The sequence below is a fragment of the Botrytis porri genome (assembly GCF_014898465.1).
Source record: "Botrytis porri strain MUCL 3234 chromosome Unknown BPOR_024, whole genome shotgun sequence".
In the NCBI taxonomy this organism is placed as follows: Eukaryota; Fungi; Ascomycota; class Leotiomycetes; order Helotiales; family Sclerotiniaceae; genus Botrytis; species Botrytis porri.
Genome location: NW_024066098.1, coordinates 159,241 through 176,677, shown reverse-complemented (window position 1 = coordinate 176,677; position 17,437 = coordinate 159,241). Strand labels below are relative to the sequence as shown.

At 43.3% G+C, this 17,437-nt stretch overlaps 7 protein-coding genes across 7 annotated transcripts; 4 read left to right on the top strand and 3 right to left on the bottom strand.

Annotated features, from left to right (window-relative positions):
* Window positions 1-591: 591 nt before the first annotated feature.
* EAF01_011743 (uncharacterized protein) lies at window positions 592-2,279 on the bottom strand (the record flags this gene model as incomplete). Its single annotated transcript, XM_038920001.1, has 3 exons — window positions 592-772; window positions 830-2,094; window positions 2,145-2,279. 3 exons carry the CDS (start codon window positions 2,277-2,279, stop codon window positions 592-594), a joined length of 1,581 nt encoding a protein of 526 aa, XP_038764531.1.
* Window positions 2,280-2,904: 625 nt separating this feature from the next.
* EAF01_011742 (uncharacterized protein) lies at window positions 2,905-5,222 on the top strand (the record flags this gene model as incomplete). The annotated part of the gene is made up of 3 exons (XM_038920000.1): window positions 2,905-3,330; window positions 3,385-3,532; window positions 3,586-5,222. The coding sequence occupies 3 exons, from the start codon at window positions 2,905-2,907 to the stop codon at window positions 5,220-5,222; spliced, it is 2,211 nt and encodes a 736-aa protein (XP_038764530.1).
* Window positions 5,223-6,206: 984 nt separating this feature from the next.
* Window positions 6,207-7,560, top strand: EAF01_011741 (uncharacterized protein; the record flags this gene model as incomplete). The annotated part of the gene is made up of 3 exons (XM_038919999.1): window positions 6,207-6,275; window positions 6,329-6,826; window positions 6,881-7,560. The coding sequence occupies 3 exons, from the start codon at window positions 6,207-6,209 to the stop codon at window positions 7,073-7,075; spliced, it is 762 nt and encodes a 253-aa protein (XP_038764529.1). The 3' UTR covers window positions 7,076-7,560.
* Window positions 7,561-7,764: 204 nt separating this feature from the next.
* On the top strand, window positions 7,765-8,932 carry EAF01_011740 (uncharacterized protein; the record flags this gene model as incomplete). Its single annotated transcript, XM_038919998.1, has 2 exons — window positions 7,765-8,337; window positions 8,390-8,932. The coding sequence occupies 2 exons, from the start codon at window positions 7,765-7,767 to the stop codon at window positions 8,930-8,932; spliced, it is 1,116 nt and encodes a 371-aa protein (XP_038764528.1).
* A 1,037-nt stretch (window positions 8,933-9,969) lies between these two features.
* Window positions 9,970-10,548, bottom strand: EAF01_011739 (uncharacterized protein; the record flags this gene model as incomplete). Its single annotated transcript, XM_038919997.1, has 1 exon — window positions 9,970-10,548. The coding sequence occupies one exon, from the start codon at window positions 10,546-10,548 to the stop codon at window positions 9,970-9,972; it is 579 nt and encodes a 192-aa protein (XP_038764527.1).
* A 930-nt stretch (window positions 10,549-11,478) lies between these two features.
* On the bottom strand, window positions 11,479-13,804 carry EAF01_011738 (uncharacterized protein). Its single transcript, XM_038919996.1, has 3 exons — window positions 12,800-13,804; window positions 12,151-12,734; window positions 11,479-12,092 (listed from the first exon to the last, which is right to left on the bottom strand). The coding sequence occupies exons 1-3, from the start codon at window positions 12,884-12,886 to the stop codon at window positions 11,777-11,779; spliced, it is 987 nt and encodes a 328-aa protein (XP_038764526.1). The 5' UTR covers window positions 12,887-13,804; the 3' UTR covers window positions 11,479-11,776.
* Window positions 13,805-14,390: 586 nt separating this feature from the next.
* Window positions 14,391-15,506, top strand: EAF01_011737 (uncharacterized protein; the record flags this gene model as incomplete). Its single annotated transcript, XM_038919995.1, has 1 exon — window positions 14,391-15,506. One exon carries the CDS (start codon window positions 14,391-14,393, stop codon window positions 15,504-15,506), a length of 1,116 nt encoding a protein of 371 aa, XP_038764525.1.
* Window positions 15,507-17,437: the final 1,931 nt, after the last annotated feature.

Here is a 17,437-nt window from a genome sequence, read left to right as displayed (position 1 = left end):
ATTACCCCGCAAATTATTTAACGTGTGGGGCCATTGGGGGAATATCCGTAAATTCTACTAATAAGCATCTGCTAGTTCGGGGGAGGATTTCACAATCTTTCTCCTGTATTTCTTTCGTCGAGGGGTGGCGACAGTGTTAACCAAAGCGGTCGCTCGCTCATTCCCCCAGCACCCCTTCGTCCTCGTCACCAAACCGCTTTGTAGGGGATTAATTTAATGCCCTTGATCAAAACTTATCTCTCACATTTTGATTGGCCATCTCGCAATCAACATATTATATGGTTATCTTGAAACATATCAGCCAATACGATACTATCCGTTCTTGTCTGCGGAGAACTATGTATGTGCCTAGACTCGGTTGTGCAAATTTGCCAGGATTCATTCTCAGGGGACCAGGGCCCTCGGGGCACATCAAAATAACCAATCCATGAAAACAGCATCCAAGTATGATCGTTGTGTAATACGATGTATAATTATGATCGCCAAATCGATATCTGAAATACAACTCTAACCATAGCCCACCAAGCACCAACGCTTCTAACTACCAAAGCACAATAGTCGTTTCTTCGTGGTATCATCATTATCGAGTCATTATGGGTTTGGCCGTTGGTCAACAACTTGGAATTCTAGCCCTTCTGCTTCAAAAACATGACCTGGTCGCAATGCATCTGTGTAGATATTCCTTTCCTCGTGAGGATGGAAAAGCCCCGTTTGTTTACAATTTAAAACGGCGGGCATTCCTGGAGGGTCAGTCAGACGGAAGACTCCCCATCTATTCACTAGTCAGTGGCCACCTCTTCCAATGTCAAACAGATAAACCATTACTTACGAAGGATTTTTACTGGGAGCGCAAACAATTGCGATACTCTCAGGCATCATGATTTGATATCCGCAATGTGTATGCAGATCTCGACTACTCATGAAGCAGCTTTGAGTAGGATGAGTGTGTATCCATCCCAAGACCATTAGATCCTCAGATGCGCAGTAATCGAAAAACGCACCTTCGTTGGTCGTTTCACACGTATCGCTAGTACTTGTCTGTTCCGGGATAACAAGTCGAGATATGAAAAGCGCATTTGATATCAATGTTCCGCATAACATCCCGCAAGTTTCGAGATTCGCCCGTGTATTTGAGGCTGCACAGGCCAAAAATTGTTGTCGTAATGTAGGCGGTAGAAAGACTGTTCGAAGGGGTTTACCATTTTCGAGATATGCCGAAGGTCGAAAAGTGAATTTTGGGTCTTGACCAACGACGTCTGATGATGAACGCTCGTGAGTGCTTGATGATTGTTTTTCGGGTCGTGGTGGGGGCGTATCTAAATGCGATGTCTCGAGTTCTTCCTTGGGCGGCTTTGGAGGAAGAGGACCGGGAGGCGGGAATGGTCCCGAGTCACTAACGAGTGGTTGAGACTTAGAGATAGATGGATAGCGGTATGCGCTACTACCATTCCTAGCCTTGGTTTGGACATATCGTGCAGGTCTCGCAGATTTCTTCTTCGTCCCATCTGGTGAAATATCCTGTGAGCCATCTAGCCTCCTCCTTGAAGCTTCCATATTTCGGCGTATAACATCGTCATCATCATTACGACCAGATTTAGACAATGCTGATTCCCAGTCATCCCATAGCCCTGCAGTCCGTCTTTCTTGCTCCTCTTCCTCACTCACCCCCGCTTGTCTTGTACCACGTCGTGCAGCATCTCTTCTTCTAAACTCCTTATGCGCCAACTTTACGGCCAGGTCGCTATTCTCCGCGGCGCCTAATGTAGTTGTATTTCCAGCTATCGCAGGGTCAGAAGCCGCCAAGTCTGCCCGAGACGATGGTCGCGACGTATCATGTTCTCGCGCTGCATGAATTTCTTTCCTTCTTTCCAAAGCCTTCTGCCAGTTATCGTAGCGCGCATTTATCCTAGGCTTCAGTCTCTCTAATCCGTCCAAAACATCTGGGAGGGTTTTCTGGGCAGCTCTGAGAGCACTTCTGTTTTCCAGAGCTTTTGCAGATGGATGACCGGGCAACTTTTCTGCAACTAGGGCAGCATATCGCATAAACAAAAGGTAAGCTTGTTGATCGTTGTCCTCGGCTTGATAAATATAAGCCTATGAAGTCAGCATTCCATACCACTCAAGTAATTGAGCATTCTATCTACCTCTCTTAGAAGTGTATCGGCTGTTCTCAACCAATATTTCAATGCGATAGTAGGATTAAACTCAAAGTCTGAGGCCTTTGCGGAGATTTCTTTGATGCTCATGGGCTTCGAGAACTGCAACGTTGACCCCGCCATGATTTGTGAATTGTGCCTATGAATGAAATGAATGAACGAAGACGTTGGACATAAGGGAGTTGAATAGAGATAACGTTAAGCAAAGGGGAATCTGTTCAACTAAATCATGGGTATTTGTAAACAAGTAAATTGCATAGGGAAGTAATATAATAGACTTTCATTTATTTTGGTTGCCTTGTCGGATGTGTTACGTCTGTCTTGAAAAATGATGAATTTGGGCGTCACTCTTTGTCATAGGGTTGGTGTGGGTATGTTATAGATCTCAAGGTGCCCAATGTAAAAGATGTGTACGGTAAATCTGATGGGTGTGAGAGGCTGTTTCAAAAGAGAGTTACAGCCTTGCAGACGACAGCCACACCTAAGCCACACACTAACTACATCAATACGATATCAACCAATAGCAGTGATCAATTACCTGTGATAGCCTCGTAGATTTCTTCAGCCTCACCAAGTCATTCATGAAACTTTTTTTGTTGCCTCATCTAAGGTTACGAGTAAATTGACGATACCACAAACTAGTACTCCAGAATCGCATATGAACATTGTATGATTCAACGGTATCCTGAATCACAAGCTTTCCAACGCTCATTCTTCTCAATTGCCATCAAACTGACCATCGACATTGATGTTGCGGGTATTTCCACGTTTGGGTAGGACCAATCTACTTCAATATCCGACCATTTTACAACATTCGCGCCTTCGCGAATTTCATTTTTCACCGTGTTATCATGTACCTGGAGATTCTAAGTCTTCAGAACTCATCACACCTATCGATGTGGATCCTCCGGTCAAGCGAACCCGCCGGAAGGCTGTGACCTCGGAGGACATCACGGCAGAGGATGCTTTAGCAGTGGGACCAGTGAAGCGAAGACCTAGGAAATCCGCGGAAGATAAAAAGGTTGATGGCAAGGACGATTCAGTAGCTGAGCCAGTAAAGCGCAAAAGAGGCCGGCCCAAAAAAGTGAAAGAGGTGGAGGTGACATCAGAATCCGAACCAGTTCCCGAAGCGAAACCTGCACCAGTATTGGAAGCAGAACAAGAACCAGAACCGGTAAGGAACCAAATGAACCGAAATAGAAATGAGAAGTCCCTGACCGACAAATAGGAAGAAGAGCCTATAGTAAATATAGTAGACGAAAGCGAGTTCATAAAGATTCCCTTGGACCTGAGGAAATACATGAGAGATGCTCATATGAAAGGTTCAACCATGGGGGATAGAACACGCTCGAATATCATGAACGGAGCACTGTGTGGTAAGCACTAGTTCTTTTTCGCTACGGAAACATCGTTTAGTAACCTGGTCCAGATGATATCTTGGATCGTTTGAAACCATCGCTTTTAAAACATGTTGGCTGCGACGTCATCGACATAAATCCAGGCATTGGCATATGGTCGCACAAAATCCATAATATTCTCAAACCTCGAACGCATCTCCTTATGGAACCTGATGCCAAGAAGTATTGTCCTTTTCTCCAACCTCTTCTTGATGCAAAAGATTCTACTTATCAACACATACCAAAATCAGGAACGGTCTGGGAACATCTTGGTCAAGTTACTACTCCGGAATTCTTACCTCATCAGGAAACACTTTCGCGAGATGATCCAAAGATCAACAAACCAAACAATACCCTTCTCGTGATTGCGAATCTTGCCCACTACCCCAGAAAGAAGTACCGCGGGTTTGAGTCCATATCACAACTAGTCCTGTATCAACTTCTTTCCGCAGCAAGATCGCACGCATTATTCCATCAATATGGTCTCATAAGAATGCTTGTATGGATACCGGACGTAGAAAAAACGTCATGGCTGGTACGTCATGTCGCTCAGATGCGCAAAAATGCTGTGGAAGCCCGAATAACTACAGAATATATTCATGAGATTGCAAGTTCAACTGTAGACAACCACCGATTTGTAAGAGACGCCGAGGTTGCATTAGCGAATTCCATAGATGTTGTCAGTAAGATGGATGAAATGGGCATAACGACACCAAAACATAGGCAAGGCCCAATGGAGTTCAAAGCCAGGCAGTCACTTGCTACAGGTGGACACAAAGTAGAGAGCGAAGATTTCAATCGCTTCAAAAGAGGCTGGTTCGATGAATTTGGGGATCTCCAGAAGCGATTGAATGAAGGGAAATTGATTAAATTCAAAGTGTCAGAAGGTGAGAAGGTCGAAACCGTTGAAAAGGACAAACGAAAGAAGGAGAAAAGATACTACACCGAAGAATATGCACGTTATATCTTCCTGAAAGCGAAGAAGAAAGTGATCAACCAACATGGAGAGCTGACACAGGATCTTATCAATGACTACTATAACATCAATCAGCTTCATAGCAAGATCTTAGACGCGGATTCGAAGTCCAAGGACACGGCGAGTTCAAGAAATAAATTGGACACAATGATCAAGACGTATGAAGACAAGATTGCCCAACTGCCTCTTGCTGCCCAAAAGATCTATGGTATCAGACTCGACGGTGCGCGCATTGGTACAGAATTTGAGAAGAGACCGATGGAACCTCTCAAAGTATATTCAAAAGAATTCAGACCTGCTTCTGAGTTGTGTCTTTTGGATATTCAGCCACAAGCTCTTTGGCCTATTCTTCGTCAAAATTATCCCGAGAACTATGATGTATTCGAATACATAATTGGTAATATGTACGCACATCCAATTGACACGGTCTATGAGTCTTTGGAAGGATTATGGCCCGGTGCCCTAGAACACATAGCAGGCGAATGTCCCTCGTTAACAGATCCTTCAAAAGGGGGAGCATTTGATTTGAAGCATTTGTCTGTAAGATCCCTGACAACGGAAATGTTAAAGGAGATTATGGAGGCATGGATGAAGTGGCCATTCCGCCCTAGTCGATTCGAATTAATGACTAAGAGCGGCAGTATGGTACATGATCCAGACAGTCCAGATGAGGATATTCTCGACGGCCCGTGAGTATAGTGTTATTCAGAATTCAAAAAACATCTCAGAATATCCATAGGGCTATTTCGTTGTGTCTTTGGCATCAAATCTTAGTGTTGCTAGGTACCATGTCTAGAATGCAGACAATTATGGTGGACCGTTGGCATATGCAAAGAAGCAATAAATCTGAAATTAGGAGCACCAGGGACATCCAGTTTGATAATTTGAAACCATACGTTCCTCCCTACTGACAAGAATACACGATTTTGTTACCAATAATTGAAGTAAAAACCCAACCAAAGAATCTATGCCCGGCTTTTTAGTGATCACTTGAATACTCATGCAGAGAGGGTAGATGGTGCTGGCATAATTAAAGGGTTTGTTTGTCTACCACATCCCCTCAGCCTACGTATCTTACAGGTGGTAGTTGTCAACTTCACCTGGCACAATTCCACAACTTCAATTCATAACTGCGACCTCAATTCTGGAGGAAAATTCCAACATCTAACGTGCTCTGACTTGCAAATCATGACGTCGAAATGGCTGGTCAATGACAGAAATGAAACACTCTTCATAAAAACTCGTTTAGCATTGACCAGTTTGCAGATCACTTTATGGATAATATCATGATATTCCTCTTCCAGTGCCTGCCCGCTTATATGTTACCATGAAAAAGCGTGAATCGCTCAAGAAACAGGAGATGATGGAAAGTCCAGAAGTCACTACCCGCCATATCATTCACAACAGTCGCTGAAATTTCAACAACCCAAAGGCAGACAAACAAGTCACCTCTTCATGTAGAGGAGTCAAATTGAAGATAGCCAGTGCAATTTTGCAAAGCTGTTGCAACCATATGATTTTGTTCGGTTGCATCACGCCACAAATCAGCTGGTATGTGGAAGACTGATAAGCCAACCGAAATTGACTGAGATGGCATGACAATGCGGGGAACCGTGTATTTATACAATTGAAAAGAACTCATATTATCTCGAAAATATCATCTTCTTCATATTCGCAATGGAGTTTACGAAAAAATGGGCAGATAGCCCTTTCAAGCTACTCGCAACTCCGAGAGGATCGTTAGATGTATGTGCACCCAATAAGCTTGATGGCGATATTTAGAACTCACATAACAACAGGGCAAACCCGAATCTTTAGCATCCCGCAATGCATCAGAAATGGCCTTACTTCACAATATTCTTCTTAGAGGTCTGAATTGCATTTATATCCAAGCGCCCAATGTGAAAGAGACCGTGGACATAGCAGATTTTATGAAATTCTGCGATGCATGGTCTTGCATTCTGCATTCCCACCATGCCGCAGAAGAGAATATCTATTTCAGATTACTCGATGAGCAAAGTTCTAGAAATGATGTTTTCATTAATAACCATAATGAGCATGAGAAATTTCTTCCGGGCTTGTTTGCTTTCGATCTTTATGTTTCGGGAGTGAAAGATGATGCGAAACCCTTTGATGGATACAAATTGAGGGAATTGATTGATGCTTTTGGACCTGATTTGGAGAGTCATTTACATCACGAAATTGGCGTCCTAGTAGATCTGGAAAAGGATGAATTAATTAATTGGGAAGAATGTGGAAAGGCGATGGCTCAACATTCGAAGAAAAGTGCTGATAAAGTATGGCTCCTCGACTTCGGTCATCAATTCTAAACTCAACTAATGCATCAATAGACGAGAGATGTCCCGTTCTTGATCACAAACTCGGATGTGACTTATGAGTCTGGTATTCATGGACCGAGGTTCCCTCCCTTTCCCTGGTTTGTGGGATTGATTTTTAGGTGGATATATGTTCCGAAGTTGAAGGGAGCGTGGAGGTTCTCGAGTTGTGACGATTACGGGGTACCGAAGGAACTTCCTTTTGCATGATTAATATTGAGCTTGACTGTGTTTTGAGAGTGGGTATATCTGGTTCAGATGGGGGGAACATGAGGACTGAAATTCTGGTCTTCAAGATCCGTAAACTTCGAGAGAGTAATGGCCTTGGCACGAAATGTGTGTATGTCTTCTGCATTGGATGGGTGTTGGGGAGTCTTTGAATTTATATCTAAGTTTAGGTCAGCACGTTCGCGTTGGTTGACGTTATTAGCTAGTGGTCTCCAGTGCCATAATGATGCTAATAATAATAATGATGAAACCCCTGGCTAAAGAACTTCTAATTGCTTGTCCACCAGTCCTACCGAGATCTTAGCTCCACCAGCTCTATCTGTCTTCAATATCATAAATCAACATTGTCTTCGTCCTCGCCGAATCGATTGATGAAATCTGATGCTCCGTCAACAAACATTTTTTTCCTTAGTTGCTAGATATCAAGTCTTATAAATGTCGCTATTTTGCATTCCAGATCTGATCTGGCGACTGAAGTTACCATGAACATCCTCAATATCTAAGCAGCGGTGCCTGCCGTCGCTCAGTTCCTGTTTGTCACAACCTGCACCTGCATGACCTTCTCGATAAGGATACGATAATAATCTACCCCACCTTTGTCATCATAGAAATACTATTCGCAACCCATCACCGACCACATCAACCATCGCGAGAATTGAATTCACAATATTATGGCTGCAACTACTGTACAAACGGCAGATATTGCAACCGAAAATACACGTCGTGCTGCGCGGGAAATACAAGATTATCTTCAATCTCGTCTTGCGAATACCTCTGGTCCTTCTTCATTTCGATCACTTCCAATTGTCGATCTAACCCCTTCATTCTCATCATCTTTAGCCGACCGGCAAGAGGTTGCGAAGAAAATCAACGAAGCATGTGTGAATGTTGGCTTTTTCTACATCACAGGTCATGGAATACCACAGCATGTTTGCGATGAAGTATTCAAGCTTTGCGAACGCTTCTTTAGTGAACTACCTCAGTCCTCGAAAGATGCAATTCACATGAAGAATTCAGATCAATTTAGAGGATATGAACCGGCTAGTTACTCATCTGTAAATGATTTTCAAACTAAAGAAACAAAAGAGGCTTTCAATTGGGGTTATGAGTATGGTTTGGATCCTACAGGTGGGGATGGAAAATATGTCGAGCTTGATGGTACAACTGCTGGGGGTAAAAATCAATGGCCTAACGAAGCTGAAATTCCGGGTTTCTATCAAGGCATTGCAGACTATTACGGAAGGGTACGCTGACTTGTCGAAGATTTGTTTTCATGTGTCTGATTTTGTTCCACAGGTCTTGGAATTGTGCAAACATCTATTCCGTCTATTCGCCTTATCTCTGTCTCTCCCAGAAGATTACTTTGACCCACTGGTTACACATCCTGGAGGAATTGCACGTCTGATAAAGTACAAACCAAGTTCAAACCCCAAACCTCTTTCTAACACGAACGAAGAAGAAGAGATTGGTCTTGGTGCTCACTCAGACTACGAATGTTTCACTCTCCTCCTCCAAGACTCAACTCCCGGTCTAGAGGTCCTGAGTCCAGACGGAAAATGGGTTGCTTCCGAACCCATCGAAGGAGGAATCGTAGTCAATGTTGGAGATTTCTTGATGCGATGGACAAATGGACTTTATAGAAGTACGATTCATAGGGTCGTTAACAGGACGGCCAAGACTCGACACTCGGTACCCCTATTTTTCTCGATTAATTATGATGAGACTGTTGAGACGTTACCGTCTTGTGTAAGTGAGGAAAACCCTTCCAAATATCCTCCGATTACGGCGGGGAAATATGTATTGGATCGTTTGGCTATGACAGTTCCTGGCAAATACTGAACTCGCGGTTACTGTGGACTCCTTTGCCTTGTTAACGTCAATTGAAACAAATATTTTACTGCTGGCCTTGTTCCCTGACTCCTGTTCCATGGAAGGGTGCCTCCAATCATTTATTGCAACATCATGATACTACTCTCTCCTTCCTCAAATCTCTGCACATTTTTGCAAGATAGACACAGAATTATCTCTCTCTTGTTCCGCTCACCTACTGCTTAACTTTTCGAGAAACTGCTTTCAATCGGGGGTACTCATCCGAAAGTGCAGTAAGCTTAATTATCATCATGGCAAAATTCTCCGATGATGATTTTGCGTATCTTCTTGCTCGTGTATCGCATACCACTTCTAGAAGCACTCCGTCTAATTCATGACTTTACCTCCCCACCAACCTCAGGACCACCTCATGGTCAAACAACCCCAAGACCAGCATATCGAAAGATTGGAATATTATATCTTGATCGATGGTCATAGGTATGAATTAGACTCGGCGTAGAGTAGATAAAAAGCGTGCATGCAATAGTGTTTCAGTAGTCTCGTATGTAAACATAAACTAGCATTCATTAACTTGCCCCAAAACGACATGAGATTTTGGTTCTCTAGAGAATGACAAACACCTTCTTTATAGAATAACACAACCATTATTCAATACATGGAACAAGAATTTCAATGTAAACCATAATTAGCCGAGGAGATCTACAACAAAGCTGCCACTTCTCCTATTGAGATGATTTCGCTTCACCTATTGAGCTCATATGCACAACTTGTACATTACATATAAAAATGAAAAATGTGGGATTTGATAATAATAGGATACCTTCCTCCCATTTTCCCGAAACGCCTTATCCTTGCATCACTCGTAACTCATCCATCTAGCATGTACCTACTAGTACCTTTTGTCGTATAATAACCCTCATTCGTAGATCCGTTCTACAAATGTGTTCCCAATACCCGATTTTCCCCAACCAATTCCCCATCCTAATCCCACCTCATAATATCATCACAAACCAATCTTCTCATTCCGCACTCTTTCCCAGCTTCCCCTAATCATCCATCCTATAAACCTGATAACTCATAATCATCATCCAGAACAAAAAGACCACGCCAATCAACATGAACGCCCACGCCGCAACCCAGCTCTGACAAATCGAATGCTGCATCAACCACGCCAGTGTCGACGAGTACGGGCCACTCTGTGGATTCGCCGTAACGTACAAATTGCAGTTTCCATTGACGCTTCCCGTGGGACCCCAGAGTTCGATACTCCACACAATCAATCCTACTAGCCACAATACGAAGAGTATAAAAGTGCCCAAAATAACAATACCAGGAAGCAATTGACGCTGCGAGATGAGCCAGAGCATGATAAGCAGGAAGACGACGCCGAGAGAAGCAGAGACGATCCAGTAGGGAAAATACCAGGGTACGCGGAGATGGAGCTGATTTTGGACAGAGAGAAAGTAGGCCGAGATACCGAGGATGGTGGAGGAAGCGATTAACATCATGAGGATCCAGAAGTTCAACTGGAGAGGGGGCCAGCGGTATTTCGTGCGAGTGCGGGTGAGGAGGACAGTGGAGCGTTCGCGGATGCCGCCTGAAGAGGAGGAGAGTGTTGAGACCATTTTGGCGGTGTTTATGTGGTAGTATTGGTGGTATTGAAGATAGTTATGCTGAATCGAGTTCTTCTACTTCCTAGCTCTTTTGTGTAATCTTCTATTCGTACTTCGATTATCGTCTAGTTGATTTCCAAAAGTTATGCGAACCCAATTCCACAAGTTTGAAGTCGCAATTGTATCTTCTCCAAAAACTTCCTTGTTTTCGTTCTCGACTGCTATCCAAAACTTGCGATTCCAAAACTCTTTCCTATTTATATCCCTTCCTTTCCCTTTTACGAAAGAAATATCTGCACCCAATCTCAGTCTCGAGAACAAATCTCGTACGATAACTCGTCCAAGCTCGTCCACGTCAATCTTCCTCGTATGTTATAATACCGGTGAATAAATGTTGTGTTGTCGTTCACCTTATTCGGTTTATGTTCCACTCAGACTCGAAAATCCGTGCAACTTATCACAAGGTACACGAACCAAGGGGACGTGCAGCTCAGAAATCTTCCGTTGGTACCTGTCGAGCCTGTCTTACTTTATTTGCTGGTACCGAGATAGTGTGATTGATTGATTGATTGATTGATCGCGGGGAACAATATGATATCGTCGCGAAACTTTAGACGATAACGTTCGAAGTGTGTATGATAGAGAAATGTAGGAAGGAACAAGCTCAGAAAAAGAAGAAAAGACTAGAGTACCGACGCGCATTAATACATCACCCACCCATTTTCACAGTGTGAACAATATAATTGGGCGCTCAGTGTTGGCGGGGGGTTGGGGAGCTGGGATGGAGTGCAAGGCACAGCGCATCACTAAAGCCTATAAAAAATAATTATGAGGCTGGTAATACTTGGGTACTCGGTATGGAAAATATTGGAGATTCGGGACTTGAACATCGGAGAACTGATTATATTTTTAGAAACGGTTGTATCGGTGACGACAATGACTTGTATCATCGGCGGTGGACTTCTGGAGAGCGGGGAGATTTTGAAATGTTTTTGTATTGATTTCGTCAATGATTTATACATCTATCTTGACTTCAGAAGCATGTGAAAGAAAAGTGATCCACCTGCCCCTCTATCCTTCTGAGTTGCGAAGTATAACCGTAAATGAAAGATCAAGTCCCATTATCTCAGGGCCACCCAAGGAATCTAATGCCAAATGTATAAATAGCCGATCTCGATCTAAGGGTATATTCTTTCAAATGTCTCTTCAGGTATCTATTCCCAGTATCCGAAACACCAACTTATAGCAAGCTCTCACCCAAAGCACATCTAACCAAAGAGCATCCAGCTCTAACAGTTTCGTGTGCTCCAATATCATTGACACCAGGTTCAAGTGTAGGGTTGACTTCTACCAAATCCATAGCGATCAAAGAACCAGTCTCGTGAACGCACTCGGCAATGTAATCACCTTCTCGCAAGGTCAAACCTCCACGAACAGGTGTACCAGTTGAAGGAGCGTATGTAGGATCAAGAGCGTCGACATCGAAGGAAAGATGGATTGGGGTATCGTTACCGATATGGCCAAGTGCCATTTCCATAACTCTGCCAATACCATGTCTGCGATAGAATGTTAGTGAACGCGTACAGAGTAAATCAGTGCGACGGGAACACAAACCTATCGATGTCATGCATACTGAATGCCTTGATTCCATTATCACGGAGGATCTTCTTCTCTCCTCTATCAACATCTCTCAAACCGATGTAAACAATCTTCTTTACGCTGACCATATGTTCATCCTTTAACCATCCAAAGATCTCTGGCTTCTCTTCTTGTGCGAGACGTGTTAAGAATGCAACGGGCATACCGTGAACATTTCCAGACCCCGAAGTTTCTGGGGTATTGATATCGGCATGTGCATCAACCCAGATCAATGCCATTTCTCTTCCTAAACGTTCACGGATTGCTTTTGCAGTTCCTGATACTGAACCAATGGCAATAGAATGATCACCACCGAGAGTCAAGACACAACGACCCTCCTTGGCATGTTCGTAAACTTGTTCCGAAAGCTTTTGTGTGACTGCAGAGACTCCGCGAGGGTTCTTCATGTTTCGGTGATCTGGATCCTCAGAAGGGATTAATTCCTTGTAAGAATGGACCGTGTTATCATGGTGAAGTTTGTATCCTAATTCCTCTTCGAGTTGATCCAGAAGACCACTTTTGATGAGTGCTGAAGGTGCGGCATCAACTCCTGGTTTACACTGTGTTGATTGGATTAGTTGGGCACTCTGAGAGGGTGTTGAATAGAGAGGGAAGGGCAACTTACTTGTCCACCTGAGAATCCAACAGCAACGACACCAAGTTGATCAGCCTTTGATAAGAACTTTGGTTGAACCATTGATGTGGTAGTCATTTTGACAGAATTTGTTGTAATGTGTAATAAGATGAGGTTATTGTTGGTTTAGTTTTGTACGTATTAGTCGTTTTAATTGCTTGATAGTTATCGATAGCAGGGTGTGTTAGTGGTGGAGGAGGTAGTGATAGGGCCTTTTTGGGGTAGATGTGTATTAACCACTTTTTGGGAGTGAATTGAGAGATGGAATTTAAAATGAAGGAGAAAGAGAACGGAAAGAGAAAAGGAAATGTTGAGGTATTTGTAGAAAAAGGAATTTCTCTCCAACCGCTTCTACCTTTTTTCATAAAGTAATTGGTGGCTCCTCCAAGATTAGCTTACAGGACTCTCTAACACTTCTCTCACCTAAATTTTCCCAATTTGACCCCTAAGCGCAGGTATTCGCGAGCTCACAATCGCGTCTAACACTTAGAGGAAGTTCCTGTCCACAGTTTCCCCTAAGTGATAATATACACGAGATGAGACAGATCCCATGATAAATCGAAAAGATTAGGGGCACCAATGAGGAAAATATTTGTAAAGGTGTAAAGAAACGTTCGGAGTAACACGGAAACGAGTAATAAGTCTGACGCTTTCGATGATTCGGATGTCATGGCATGGTGACATTGACATTGTGGTGATGTTGATCGGTACGCATTTGATTGTGATTGAATTTGGCTATAAGATGGATTCCATAGCGATGACTTGGTTTGACTCAAAAATGGGGTCCGAGAGTTCCAAGAGGATCATGATTCAGATGATTGATTGTCATTCACGATGAGAAACGAGAGTCCTAAACTCTCCTCATATATAGCATTCCTCACTCAACATGGCGAGAAGGTTTCAAGGTGGTTATGGTATTCTGTTTATGCTTTTCACATCAATGAGGGGTCCATTGAGGTTTAGCGCCAAGATCATGTGTTGGCTACTGTACTATTCTTTTCGGCTACAAGATATCAATCCAAAGCAAAAAGCACATCGAATATTCCCATCCAAAGAATAATTGAAGATGCTTTATTCTGACTACTATGTCTTTCCTTTATACTTAAAGGATTGCGAGAAAGGATTAAAGGAGCGCGAGAATTATTTCATCGTTCAAAGCATATAACGGACATGGATGTCGAGCTTTCTACCTTAAAGCCACCCATTCAAGGAAATGGAAGCACTGGTGCTGGCACGAGGACCAGAAGAATCTCCAAACTCGGAGGGGAACCTTGAAGATATTCTCAAATCAAGTAATTCACTCTCTTTAGAAGGGCTTTCGACCTCAATTCCTTGTCTGATCTCGTGGTGGAAAGCACTACATCGCCCTGATAAAACATGAACCATTATACTTTACTAGGTAGTTCACTTCGTTAACGGTGAATAAGGGTATTCACAAAATCTATCGAACCAGCATAGTAGCTAAACACATAAAATCTCTGAGAATCTGAGGACGCCCGCGCTCTTGTACTCTTTAAGAATCTCGGGAAACATTAATTCGAGCACCATCAGTGTGCATTTTGACACTCACTCCCAAATCAACATGGAGGCAAGTCATGATCCAGAGGGTCGGAAAGTCCTTAGAACAACCATAAATAACATCGAATACCTCTACGATGGCGAAGACGTTACGTGTTTTGGACACCAGTTCATGGAGCTATATCTTGGCGATGACAATCGTAACAGACCTGTTGAGTTCTGGAAGGCTCAACTCGCATTTCGAGGCTTTTCACCAAGAGGAAACGATATCAAGGCTCTCAAGCAACGTCTGGTTAATTCTAATGCCATTCAACCGGATACCATAGTCAAACTAGGTATTCACAAAATGATGAGCGCCTATCACAAGAAGGATCGTGAAAATGAGAAGCCAGTGCATCAAGCTCAGCAGGCTCGACACCTGAAAGAGGGTGATCAGGCAGAAGATGAAGAATGTGATGAAGACTCTGTGGAAGACAATGACGAGGGGGAAGATGACGATGGAGAAGATGACGATGGAGAAGATGACGATGGAGAAGATGACGATGGAGAAGATGACGATGGAGAAGATGACGATGGAGAAGATGACTCCGAGGGAGATGGTGCCGAGAGAGATAAAAATCCTGAAGAGTCCGACGACGATGCCGATGATTCCGATGAGGAACTCGACGATGGACCCTGGGATATCACCGGACATTGGAAATTGGAATGCAAAACTATGTCTTCAAACTACGGTCAATCAGAACCATACACACTTGACATCTTCTCTGCACCACGCGCACAGGGTCAGCAAGTCTTCGGCCGATTTAACCTCGGGGAATTCAAGGGCATAATTAGATTTTCTCGTGGACGCAACTCTGCCGATCGAAATGAATATCTTCTTAATCAGCAATTCGATCCATCGACTGCGGATAATACAAGACTCTATCGATGGAGAGGCAAAGATTGTCAGAACATCATTCAACTCGGCTCTGATTCACGTTCTCACACAATGACATTCTCGCGTAGCGGTAAAATAGTCAACGGCGTCTGGGGCACACACGATGGAGATCCAGGAACAGTGGAATTTACTGGTCGAAAGGTCTCGAAGGAAGACATGTTTTCTGGGAGAGGGGTTTTACAGGAGTGGACGAATCACAATGAGCGCGCGTATGATGCGGCTAATAAGGCAAGATGGAGATGATGCATTGTGAGGATGTAATCTGAGACGTAAATTGACTGACAAACTTGTGCCCATCACTGGGTATAAAGGGCAATGTTGAATTGATAGCAGGCAGGTCGATGATGATAGATAGCAATCAATGGATGGGTTGAAAATCAATTGCGGTAGTTCTATAGTGGAATATCAATGGCATGTAGATTGGCCAATTGTAGTGATAACAGATTCATTGGCTTTTGAGGGGTACAGGTATTGCATTGAGGAAGTGTATTCAGGATATACTAAAAGCATAGCTGAGTTGATAATCGCTAATAAGAGACTTCGTATTCTCATGACCCTATTCTAAGTCTGCGAGTCGACGTTTGTGGCTGGATGTGAAGTTGCCGGGAAGTCCCGCTTTCCGAAATCATCTGGAACAAGAGAGGCCCGGTTGAAAGCAATACCTCTTACTAATAACTAACTTCATAACTAACTTCATAACTAAATTCATAACTAAATTCATAACTGACTCGTCCCCTTCAGCCCTACCTATGGCAGCTTATTGCTTTTTGACACTATAGAAGCCGGTTTGTCAACAACAAAGGACAATTTCAATCAGAGTCCAGTCTGTAACAAATAAGATTTCCATAAAATGAAGTGTCATTTGCGTTCTGTCTGCCTTCGCAATATGAGTGGCTGACCAGGAGGTCGCGCCACGATATAGCCTCGTCAGCAGCGCTTGGGACTGCGACTGCATTTCCTTCTTATGCTCAGTCCTTCGAAGTTCCGACATTCAAAGTCCCGATTCTCAAATTGCAGTGCTGGCGTCAATTTGCCGAATCAGTGATACAAGTTTTCTTTCTATGCATCGTTTGCGAACCTTCAGCATGTCTCTTATACCTCTTGTAACATAAACCTAATGACGAGATAGTCTTTTACGAACCCACCAGCGGCAATGTACCTGCCTACGCAATACTCTCTCATACCTGGGAAGAAGAGGAGGTTTTCTATCAAGACTTGAAGAAAAGCAAAAACAAGAGCAAGGCTGTGGGTAAAGCTGGATGGAAGAAGTTACAGTTCTGTGCGAAGCAAGCCGCAGTAGACGGGCTGAAATACTTCTGGATCGACACCTGCTGCATTGATAAAAAGAATATGGTCGAGCTTAGTGTGGTGATAAACTCTATATTTCGATAATACCAGAACGCGACATGCTGTTATATCTACCTTTCCAATATCTCTAAGCTTGATACTAGAGTAGATGATTAGATAGTATGAAGAGGAGCTTTGAAGAAGAGTCGTTGGTTTACTCGAGGATAAATGCTTCAGAAGCTTATTACACCAAGACTAGTAGAATTCTTCAGCTCAGAGGATAAACGAATAGGGAGCAAGTTTTCGCTTGAGTCTGAGATACACAAAATAACCGGTATCGCAAAGAGAGCTCTCCAAGGTCATATATCATCAAATTTTAGCATCGAAGAGTGGAGATACTAGGCAGAGCATTGTAATACCATTTTGGAAGAAGATCAAGCCTATTGCTTAATAGGGATCTTCGATGTGTCTATGGTACCAAATTACGGCGAGACAAGGGGCAAGGCATCCAGACGGCTAGAGGATGAGATGATATATCTTCAAGCATGGGAAGGCAAGGAGAAAGCACTTGGACCAAATTATGTATCAACACTTAATATAATCAACAATTTAGGCAAGCTTTACTTCAATTAAGGTAAGCTAGAAAAGACAGAGATAATATATCGTCGAGCACTAGAAGACTACGAAGACGCTCTTAGCCTTGAACTTGCCTCGTCTTATCTACCAGCGTTGAATACTATGCTCGAATTAGGAGACCGCTTCTCAAAAACTGACCGGACAGACACAGTAAGGGCGATGTATAAGCGAGCGATGTCTAGATACACAGCTATCCAAGGGTCTTCCTCGAAACGATGTAGACAAATTGAAGATCGGCTTCAAGTGTTGCA

Bases quoted from the DNA above. Each gene is read 5' to 3' on its own strand.
- EAF01_011738 (XM_038919996.1), bottom strand. From the start codon at position 12,886: ATGACTACCACATCAATGGTTCAACCAAAGTTCTTATCAAAGGCTGAT. The intron at 12,735-12,799 runs GTAAGTTGCCCT...CAATCAACACAG, and splicing joins TTGGATTCTCAGGTGGACAA to TGTAAACCAGGAGTTGATGC. The intron at 12,093-12,150 runs GTTTGTGTTCCC...ATTCTATCGCAG, and splicing joins AGTATGCATGACATCGATAG to ACATGGTATTGGCAGAGTTA.